Source organism: Euprymna scolopes, chromosome 8 (assembly GCF_053919585.1).
Source record: "Euprymna scolopes isolate OS-2025 chromosome 8, ASM5391958v1, whole genome shotgun sequence".
Lineage (NCBI taxonomy): Eukaryota > Metazoa > Mollusca > Cephalopoda > Sepiida > Sepiolidae > Euprymna > Euprymna scolopes.
This window is the reverse complement of record NC_136489.1, coordinates 65,648,566-65,661,360: the sequence shown is the minus strand read 5'-3', so window position 1 is coordinate 65,661,360 and position 12,795 is coordinate 65,648,566. Positions and strand designations below refer to the sequence as shown.

The following is a 12,795-nucleotide window of genomic DNA, read 5'->3' as shown; positions in this document are numbered from 1 at the left end:
TAACATAATAGAACATCATATTCTATAGTGTGAATCTATAAGACTCGGCTAATGTTTTATTGTGTAGGGTTCATTTTTTCATAAGTTGAATTGGCGACAAATAGGGGAGAACGTGCGAAGCTTTATGGACACTTGCCAAATACGCAAGGTAAATGTGCGAAATAGTAAAAAAAAAAAAAGATGAACCATCATGTGCGAATTACTTCAGAAATAAATTGCTCCATATCCCTTCCTAAAAGGCTTACTTATTAATTAATGCCCATTGAAATATCTATTCTTATATTTTGCTTAATAAAATAAGACATATGTATATATATATATATATATATATATATATATATATATAATCACTTAATATGATAGCTGTATGTTGTCATTTTTTTTTCATTTTGTTTTCCAATTCCCGATTAACGTTCTTCAGTTATGACAGAAACAGGCTGTGCGCTAGTTATTATATATATATATGCATATAAATGTGTATATATATTTATATGTTTATATATATATTATATATATTTATATAAATATATATATATTTATATGTCTATATATATTTATTATATATATTTATATAAATGTATATATATTTATATGTTTAAATATATTTATTATATATATGTATATAAATGTATATATATTTATATGTCTAAATATATTTATTATATATATGTATATAAATGTATATATATTTATATGTCTAAATATATATAAATGTGTATATATATTTATATGTATATATATATTACACACGTGTATATCTATATTTATATATACACACATTTATATTATATATGTGTGCATATATTATATATATATTATATATATATTATATATTATATATATTATATGTGTATATATATATTATATATATGTGTATATGTATATATATATATTATATATGTATGCATATTATATATATATATATGCGTGTGTATGTATAGAGATAGAGATAGATTTAGCAGTTATTGCTAAATATGGCGCATATTATTTAGGCGTGAGAAAAGATCAGGGACAGAATTAGTAGACATAAAACTTATACTTTCCTTTTAATTAAATATACTGATAATATAAGTGCTCCCTATATATATATATATATATATATATATATATATATATATATATATATATAGTAATTTATAAAATATATATGGCGATTAAGCTACATACATGATTTTATAAATTACTAACTAGCTCCACCTACGTATTGAGCACTTTTGAAGTAAATACTTAAAGTTTACGCATAAATCTATACTTTCCTATATTAAATTTATGTGAGTAAATGAAGTAGTTATATTATATATATATATATATATATATATATATATATATATATATATATATATATGTCTGTATAAACACTGCATAATGCAAGATCAACTTCGATATTGTCGGTTTCAAATGCAAGCAAAAAAGACGTATAATTTTCCTCATTTCTGTCATATATCAATCTTTTTTAGCTTATTTTTCAAATTTTCTTCCCGAGAATTTGTACATTGGATAATTCTTACAGCTACTATAATTAAATAGTCAGGTTTAGTATTACCCAAATGCAACAGGGTGATTGATAAATCAGTATAAAACACGATTATAGCAAATCTCATGTATGATATTATTTTAACTCAAAACACAATGAAAGATATAATATTTAGATATGAAACAATTAATGGTATTCGGCGCTTTTGCATTGATAAATTCAATTTTTTCAATGGCATTTTCACGTTTTGCATCATATATATATATATATATATATGTGTGTGTGTGTGTGTGTGTAGTCATAAATGTATCTATGTCTCCCCTCTCTTATTTGTTTGAGACGCCCCTCCATGGATTAATGGATTATCTCATGACGTCACTTCCACTGGTGACATCACTTCCGGAAGCGAGTATCGGTGCCCGGAGTCAGAGATTGGTACGCGGCCAAGGAGGTCGTGTACACACGCTCAACAATTGAGGGATGGTATTGCCTGTAATATATTTGAATACATGTTTGTTTCTAAAAGTCCTGTGGTCCTTTCATTGTATTACCATTTAACACTATAACAATATTCATATATATATATATATATATATATATATATATATATATATATGAGAGAGAGAGACAGAGAGAGAGAGAGATGTATCTATATATCTCTAAAAGTAAAATTGTCTGTGTGTCTCAGTTTTTGGGCTAACATCTGGCTGCTAAGAAGTCAAAGTTGAAAAAGTCGACCTTTGCAGATTCTACCAAACCCCTCTGCCAATTTCGGGTCTAAACACTTGAAGTTTTTGATGTAGGTTACCTGGATATGAATCATTTTTTTTATATTCATGCACATACGCATATAAAGTTATGAGCAGTACATAGAGCCCGAGCAAAGCTGTGCTGAACTCCAAGTATATATATATATATATATATATATATATGTGTGTGTGTGTGTGTGTGTGTGTGTGTGTGTAAAATAAGCTAGGAGCACAATATTTCAAGTATAGTTGCTTTACCTGTATCTTATGTGTTTTTAAAACTTTTACTGGTTTATATTCTTCATTAGTAGAAAAACGAAAACAAATTGTTCGTCTTCACATGTAATAGACTGCATTTAATAGATTTTAAGTTAATAATGAGATGCTCCATTGTAATATCATAAGATTAGAAAAAAAAACCGATGTGATTTCAAGTGATGTTCATAGCCTTTAAATATTATTTGGAATGCTGGCGCAATTCAAACTGATTGGAATGAAATTAATAATCTACAGAAATAAGACTATATAACCATAAAAAGATTCGCGTTGTTACTATTTTTAAAATCATTTTTACTATTTTCATTACTATTATTATTATTATTATTATTATTATTATCATTATTATTATCATTATTATTATCATTATTATTATTATTTTGTTAGCAAAACAAAGGTTTCCAATGTTTTTTTCTTATACATGGAAATAATAATGTTTGCAGATTTAAATGAAATTTGATTTGGCAAGTGAAATTTCAGCTTTCTGAAGTGAAACGTTAGAAGGTTGCATTGATGGTAAAAGAATGGAGACTTACGTCTGGTGGTTGCTCTGAGGACATCGTGTCCCATATATGGAAACTGACCTAAGGGAATGAACAGCATCAAACATCAGACAAAGCAAAAGTATAACAGGCGTAGCCAAAGCAACATTGCTTAATAGTTTCAATAATGCGAACATTGAAAGCAATGGCGTAAAATACAATAATTATGAAATGAGAAAATCAATGTTTAAATAATCTTATAATGTAAGGGTTCAATAGTGATTACATGAATTATAAGCAGACAAAACTGATATTTAAAATAATAAAAATATAACAAACACAATATGCAATATTTATGAAAATATGTTTTTTTAAATTTTTATTTAATGATTTTAAATTTTTTCTAAAGTATACTGCAATGAATTGTCCTATCTCGGTCGATGTGCATTTTGTTTAAAAGGTTTTACGATTGAGATTCACTTCCAACCTGAAATAAAGACCTCATATAAAACATATGTCTTCTTGAATCGAACTGCTTTTGATACTGCCGCAAACATACGTCAGCCAAGATGTAGTTTTTCTTTTACTTGTATAAAATCCTCGTGAGCCACAAAGTATAAATCTCCTCCAATATGTCTACTGTTAATCTAAAAAGAGGCAAGAATTACTTTCTAATTTATTTAGCTTATTAAAATCTTATCATTGCATTATAATAGATAAAACGTGCTTAATCTATCTATATCTTATCGTTATTTTCAAAGTAAGTATAGAAACGTGCTATATCGCGTTTTACTGAAAAGCATTCATAGTAATAACGATTATTTTATCACATTGTTTCTAAAGGACAAAAAAAATTAATAAACAGATCTTCTTTCGAGATAAGTCCACATTCGTGGAACACAGTATAACGGAACTGTTTACATAGTTACAACGATTCAGTTATCATTATTTCAAATGTTAATAAATATGTCATATATAGGAATAACATGTTATTTGTACGCGTCATTTATATCATCTGATTGTATTCTTCATGATTCTTAAAAAATTTCAGTAGCTTTTATTCTTCAGTTGGCTTCGATACTTGGCAAGTGTAGCCGGATTATTAGAAAATACATACCTCTGATGTGTTAGCTGAGAAATTTCAGAAATAATTAATATAGTATTTAATTTATAAAAATTCAATCATGAATTAATTATGTGTGTGAAATTACATGTTTAGTACTCATGAAGAAAACGAGTCGTTTATCTTTGAATATTGTGTCGATCTATTTCGGCAACTGACGTACATTACTGGAATATGCATAGCGTGATTAACGTTTTAAACACTATGATAAATATAAAATAAAACATCGTCACGTTAACATTTATCGTAATATTATTAGAAAAATAGAAATATAATAACATCAACGCACTGTAAGTTTTTGTAACAATCATTATCAATGAATGAAAACAATTCTTTCTTAGGATTTGGAACACGTTTTATTGTCGTTCAGTGTTTATATTTTCAAGTATTATCTGTTGCATTTTTCTAAGTACTTATATTGTTTTAAAAAAGCTCTCTTTGAAATATAGACTTGTGTCTTACGATAATTTTTGTTTCGTGATTTTTTTGTATGCTGGATCATTTTATTCTTGTCTCAAGCAATTAAACTTGGTCGAGAGTTTCATTATATCCCTGTAATTTTTATTAAGCTGCCGGATAGCGAACCAACGACTACGAAAAAAGCAGGGCGTTCTCTGCAAAAGAACTAGATTTTTATTTGTGTATATATTCCATGAAATTTGCAACTAAACTGCAAAAAAATCAATTGTGAGTTTCTTAGGGTAATCAAAGTTAATTTCAATTATCTTTTCAAGAATTAACAATCTGTTGACATATCACAAGCAAATTGCGTCAGTATATGCAACGCCCTGCCATTTTTGAATTCAAAATAAATTCTTAACTGTATTCATAATATTATGTTGAATCTTTGTATATTTAGTTTCAATATTAAACTGATGATCTATCCATCTGATTTATCTTTATCTTTGAAAAATATCTCACCTTTATTCTGGGTAATTACCAAATCTATGATATACAATACGAAGTAAAAGTCTTGGAGAAAATACATTTTTCTTCATAATTTTTACTAGGGTACAAGATTTTACGAAAAATTTGGTCATGATAGTCCTATTGCTATTCGAATTTATATTTGGGGTAGTAATTACAGAATCCAAATTTAGAAAATTTATATTCAAAGAGAAATATAAATTAGCAAACGCAAAAGTATTAGATACAATATTTTTTTAATACTTTGTTGCGTATAACAGCTTTCAATAGCGTTCTATAGTTTAACACATGTTTATTTTACTAATATTTGTTGGTATTTTGCACCATATTTTTATTTTGCATAACTCTTCCAATTGTTGAATTTTTTTGTGGCTTCCTCTTGTGACATTGATCTTAAAGATTTTCAGTTGGGTGAAGGTCTGTAGACTGACTGGGCCATATAAAAACGTCAGTTTAGTTATCTTTACGCCATTCTATACTTAGTTTTTGGATCATTTTCATCATGAAACAAGAAATTGCTACTAGGTCCCAAACAATCAGCAAGCCTCCGTGTGTTTTATTTCACAGAATATCCTTGTGTATACACCCATTTATTCTACCATTGTTGATTTCTAATTGACCAGTGATGTTTAATTAAAACGCTCTCATAACATAAGTGAACCAGCTCCAAACGTCACAGTAAATATGGTATTCCTTTTGTTGTAGGCGGCGCTATTTTTCCGCCACGCATGTGTTGCTGTTTCCTCCAAAGATTTCCATTTTCCTTTCGTTCAACCAGATTACCTTGTTCCAAAATTCTTGGGGTTTCTCATCATATGTTTTACCATAATTCAAACACGATCTGACAAGATGACGCTTCAAAACTGAAACAGTTCCTAAAGATCTTGAAAACCCCTCTATGATTTAGAACTGTACTGATTGTATCCTTGTTCAAATTTATCAAATCTTCTTTGAGGGTCGGTTTAAATTTCACCACGATTAACAAACGGGTTTTCTTACTTTCGGCTTACCCAACATGATATTTTCGTTAGATTTCCTTGGTCGATAACACCTTAGAATGTTTGCAACAGCCTCACGATAGTTTTTGACTTTTCTATTAACGTTTGCAACTGTACTGAGCGGCTGATTTTGTTCCCTCGATATTATTCGATACCAGTTTCTGTGTGCTTATCATTAATTTTTTGACGAATGCTTGGTTACAACTCTTTCGTTTTAGACATTTTTATAAATGAACTCGTTGACTTTGAAGCAAGTGAAAACAAACCGGAATAATTTTATAAAAAAATGTTAGCAAAATTGATTGTTCAGTCATAACTCATTTGAATAATTACACCACACAACGCAAAATTCATCTTACATTATTTTAGAAAAAGATGTTTTCAGAGTGCATTTAATACATTTGCCTGTGTTCATTTAAATTTTCCCTGAATATGAACTTCTAAAGATTTATTTTGTAATTGCTACCCATTATATATGTTAATATAGGAATACAAATAGATTGAACACATTCAAGGTAACGTGTTTAACCCTAATTAGAGTTATAACGAAAAATGCAATGGATCCAAGTGCATTTGTTTGGCACTATATATATATATATATATATATATATATATATATATATATATATAAATATATATATATATATATAAATATACATATATATATATGTATATATATGTGTGTGTGTTTATTTATGTATATATACGAATGCATATATATATGCATATATGAATATATACATGCATATGTATACATATATATGTATATATGCATATATATGTATACACATGTATATATATATATGCATATATATATGTGTGTGTATACACGTGTATATATATTTGCATATATATATGTTGTATATATATTTGCATATACACATGTATATATACACGCATGTATATATGCATATACACATGCATATACCCGCATTTATATCTGCATATACACATGTATATATACACGCATGTATATATGCATATATACATGTATATATAAACATGTATATATGCATATATACATGTATATATATACATATGTATATATGCTTATATACACCTATATATATGTATATATATACACATGTATATGCAGATAGATATAAATGTATATATAGATGTATATATGCATATATATATATAAATGTATATATGCATATATACACGTATATATATGCATGTATACATGTATATATACATTAAAATGTGTATACATGTATGCTTACATATGTATATACATGTATGCTTACATATGTATATACATGTATGCAGACATATGTATATACATGTATGCATACATATGTATATACATGTATGCATACATATGTACATACATGTATGCATACATATGTATATACATGTATACTTATATATGCATATACATGTATACATCTATACATCTATATATACATGTATATATAAATGTTCATATACATATATGTATATATATATACATGTATGTATAGATATGTACATATGTGTATACATATGTATATATATACACACATCTATATACATGTATGTATATAAAGATGTTTATATACATATGTATATATACACACATCTATATACATGTATGTATATAAAGATGTTTATATGCATATGTATATATACACACATCTATATTCATGTATGTATATAAAGATGTTGTATATATATATATATATATATATATATATATATATATATATATATATATTTAAATAATTGATCCAATCCCAGCATATTTTTTAATAAATGTCAACACCATATACGGAGTGTTCCAAAAATATTTGACGTCATTTAGCAAGCAAATAATTTTGGTATTTTTTTTAAAAATTACTTAATATTTTCACAGCTTATGTATATACACCTGCCAAACAGATGGATCGCGTGTAGTAATGAGAAAGACAATTGTCGTGTGAAATGGACATCACGATCACTTTCGCTGACATCGGGTTATTTTTCTTTTCACTCTGTGGATATGTGAAAATAACTCGTCTCTGATCTCCACTTCCTGATAACTTTTAGAACTCAAACTATGAATCACTGACGAGTATTACAAAAGACATGCTGCAGCGTGTTTCGTACGAGTTTGATTTTCGTCTTGACGTGTGAAGAAAAGTTGTTGAAAATCATGGAATCGGTTATAGAAGGTACACATTTTTGTTCTTTTCTTTGAAATATTTACTAATACAACTTATGATGTTCAGCACAAAGTTTGTGCAGTTTCATTAAGATACACTGAGTAGTTTCCAAATACTGCTATTTTAAATGACATCAAATTCTGTTAGAACACCCTGTATATTTTTTAATGATTAAATATAACATATTAATCTTTTTACGGGAAAATCCCATTTCATCTTACTAACATCACGTAATACTGCTATTAATTATATGCAAATAAACTATTGTTATAATGACGAATTTTAAATGAAATAACTTTCATATTCTTCTAACATTTAAAAAATGAAAATTGATACCTGTACCATTTATACTATAGTATAATATAATGACTAAAATATAATACTTTCTTATGGCTATATTGTAAAGCTGCTGTACGAGTTTTTGTGAGAATTATACTAGTGATATTATGTTAGAGGCCATATGTACAAATGATATATCTGCCGTTTTATTAGTTCAAATATTTACCGAAATATTTATTGAAATATCTGGATGCTTAATATTAATGTTTATTCTACGTTCTTATCATAAAATCCCGTAAGTATCGACAAGCAATTGACAATAAATGAATATAGTATTTTTACTCGCTTTAAAATACGAGTATTTTTCCGATTATAATTTCCTTCTTATATTATTTAGGTAACATATGATTCTATCGTAACAGATGTGTACATGAATCCTCTCGAATATATTGGTAGCAGTTTCTGATAAACTTTAAAAACAAATAGAAAAAGTTATCCAGAATTTGTAAGTAGCAAAGATCAATATGAAAATAGAGTCTATTTGGCTCATAAAACTGCGTAACAACTATTTTGTTTTCATTCAGTTTGTAGTTTTTGACGATGCTCTAACTAAAAAGACTTCACCTGTTAACAAAAATTATTTTGTTTTAATTGAAGTGTAATTTATTTCTGCTATCATTTAGGCACTAAAAATTATCTATTCATTCTAATTCAAATTTAATATAACATTTGCTGAAGCGCAACAGGTACTCGATTCGCACGTAATGTAATTCAAAATATATTAAATCCCTGTAACTGAGCAGCGGCTTAGTTCCTGCCAGATTTGACAAATAGCAAACAGGATCCTGAACAAAAGCGTGCGTTCTATTCCAACCATCATCAATGGACCTGAGGTCATCACGTCATCATCAGAAAAAGCCAAACTATTTGCCAAGAAAGTGCAGCTAATTCTACCCTGCGTCAACTCCCCGTATTTCCTCCTATAACAGACAACACGCTATGCAACATACAAATATATGTGCGTTATGTCGCCAAGCTAATCAAAAACCCTGATTCCCGGAAAGCAACAGGCCCTGACGGCATTCCAATTATAGTGTTGAAAAAGCTTCAACCAGAACTTACAAAACTATTCAAGAGTTGCCTTAAGTAGAATTGCTTCCAAACAACCTGGAAAATCTCGTCAGTATGTCCGGTATTTAAGAATTCAGGTGATAGGTCATCTCCATCTCAGTACAGACAAATAAGTCTCCTGTTTGTCATGAGTATGTTGCTGGAATCCGTATTAGATAAAGTAGTCAACCACCTCAGCAGAAAAAAACCCTTCTTAGTGACATGCAATATGGGTTCCGTTCTGCTATATCTACAGCAGATGTGCTAACAGTTATATCTCATAGGATAAGTGAACCGCTCTACAAAGGCTCTCTATTTAGGGCAATTGCTCTTGACATATCAAAAACCTTCGATAAGTTATTGCATAAGGTCCTACTTCACAAGAGTTCCAGCTACGGTATAACTGAAAATGTTTTCTCGATTGTTAAATCATTTTTCTCATATGATCATAAGCATAGCAACTGATGGGCAGAAATCAGAAGCCCACAATATTAATGATGGATTCCCTCGGCGATCAATCCTGGGGCCAACCTTCTTCCTGATCTACATCAATGATCTCTCAAAACACATACTTGAATCATTGCTGGTTACACGACAATCTATGGCAACACGTTAAAGGCTGTAAATGACAACGTTCTATCTGATTCTCCCTGCTCTGATCTTGAGCGCGTGGTACAATGGGGGAACAGGTGGCTGGTTTCTTTTAATGAATCTAAAACCAAGCTTCTATCTTTACATCATCAACGCTCAGATCCCCATCCGGCATTAATTGAAATGGATGCCTGTCGTCTTGGGGAAGCACCATGTTTTGACAAGCTTCTGGGATTGATCTTTGCTCCTGATTTGAAATGAAACACGTACATCAGGTCTGTTGCCAAGGTCGCTGAAAAATGGTGGGACCCTTCTACCGCTCCAATAGATATATAACTGCTGATGCAATTCACTATCTATATAAAAGCCAAGTACGTCCAAAGATGGAGTACTGCTGCCACATCTTGGTAGGAGCTGCTAGAACAGCCTATCCTCCTTTGACAGAGTACAAAATAGACTTCTTAGCTTAGTGGGGGATGCTCTTTTCTCTTCCCAGCTATCTCTCACACAGAATAGACGTCGCGTGCCTGTCTTTGTTCTATCGTTATTTCCATGGAAGAGCTCTAATCTCTAGTCCTCTCTCTCGCCAATCTTTCATGAAAAACACCCGTCTAGCTGAAGCCACTGTCAATAATTCTCTTCCGTTTGCCTGTTTCCAACCTAACTACAACTTTGATGTTTTCAAGTTCAACATAAACAAATTCCTGATAAACCGCCCTCTTAAGTAAGACACTTTACCAAACCTTCATAAAGATTACTACGATATTATCCCATTGATTACTGTACACGCAATAAACCTTATCCCCGCGTGGTCTCCGGGCCTTAATAAGTGGTGACTACCATGTCAAAAGAAAGATAGCAAACAGATGACATAATCTTAATGCGTACGTCCTCTAAAATACAATCCAATATTGATAGTATTAAGGAAGTTCCATAGCCTAATTTATATTAACTTTCAAAACGAATTGCAACCGATTTCATCATTATTTTACATATAACTATCGAGTGAAGTTATAGCAGGTTGACTGAAATGGAAGCTTTATACCAACTCCATGCTTGAGTAGATATAATTTGTGATTATTTTGGATCTAATAACCTATATTAATATAAATAAATATTAATAAAGGTTATAATTTGATGCAAAAATAATCACAAATTATATATACTCAAGCATGGAGTTGGATAAAGCTTTCATTTAAGTCAACCTGCTATAACTCCACTCGATAGTTACAAAACCAAAATTAGAGGTATACATAGCTCTAATTTTTGTTTTAGAGTGCCGTGTTCTGTGAGGTGCTGATAAATGTAGTTATTCGAGGAGGATAGGCGGTATTTTTGTCGACGAGATATGCTGGTTCGTCAGACCTATGTGCGTGTTATTTTTTTTAGACACATTCTCATATAAGGTGTTTAAACATTTCAACATGTCATCTATCTTCTCCGAATAGTTCCATTTATCAGCGCCCCCAAAACCGAATTTAGAGACACATAAATAAAAAAAAAACACTGCCATTTAAGCTGTCTTACATTGTGATGTATGCATCAGAATTATTGAAGCCTTGTAAATCCGGATAAAATCACACCCAATAATAAAGCTCGATACGTAAGTATTTTAAAAGATTTTAATCGCTTTTCCATTCTATTTATTAGCTTATTTTTTTATTATTTTTCATCATTCGCACGAGGACAACTTATGAGATGAGAAACGTTCGCAAATATGGTCAATGGTTCTTAAATATACTTAAATATACTAATATATATAAGTAATGTGATTGATAATTTAAAATTTAAAAATCAAATTATAATTAAATTAAAAATCCGTTTCATAAGAAGGAACAACAACAAAATCAATTTTCTGTACGATCGTTTCGGAAAACAATGCTTTTTATTGTGGTATACATCAAGGTACGGACAATAATTACATATAGTGTTTTTAATAAGCAAGGTCTCCTCGTCAGCAAATTTTGAAGGGTTTTTATTGAATTTAAAATGCACCATAAATAAACCTAGCATTAAAAGTGAGGCAGATGAATCTGAAAAAATTGAAATAAAAGGTCTGGATTTAGAATTTATAAGAAAATTAATATGGGTTAGAGATAGAAATAAATAGAGAAAAATATAGATTTGAATTTACATTATAAGTTTGCTTTAAAAATATATAGAGATATTTACCTTTTAATTTTTCGCTTTTTGAAATCAGGAACTATGGTTAAAATACTCATTTAGATGTTGACTATAGCTTTTTATCTTATTGAATGATGAATTTTAAAGGGGGGGGGGCGCCCGTGCAATAAATTATTTCCGTTAGCGTATTTTTGATTTAAAGACGCTACGGTTTATATTTCGAATGTTGCTTGTGCAATTACATGTGGTAAGGGGAGATAATTGTCATGTTTTCTTTACTTTATTTATTTGAAGGGTGTAAGGGAGATACTTAATCTAACTCGCCAAACTTTCACAAGAAACACTCGTCTAGCTGTAAACACTATCAATAATTTCCCCCACTCTTTATCTGTGCCTAAACCTAAACGTAGATTCCATGAACAAAGCTTCTTTCTTAGAACTGCGCGCCTGTGGAATTGTCTTCCGTTTTCCTGCTTTCCGGCTGACTACAATATGGTTGTGTTCAAGTCTAAAGTAAATAAGTTCTTGATGAGCCG

The 12,795-nt window shown here is 29.6% G+C and overlaps 1 protein-coding gene across 1 annotated transcript in view; it reads right to left on the bottom strand.

Moving 5' to 3' along the window:
• LOC145283595 (uncharacterized) overlaps positions 1–12,795 on the bottom strand; it is a 3,312,299-nt gene that overhangs the window by 2,080,498 nt on the left and 1,219,006 nt on the right. Inside the window, exon 5 of the mRNA XM_080132527.1 lies at positions 3,036–3,083. Within this exon, the coding sequence (XP_079988653.1) occupies positions 3,036–3,083 (48 nt within the window). The remainder of the gene's footprint in view (positions 1–3,035; positions 3,084–12,795) is intronic.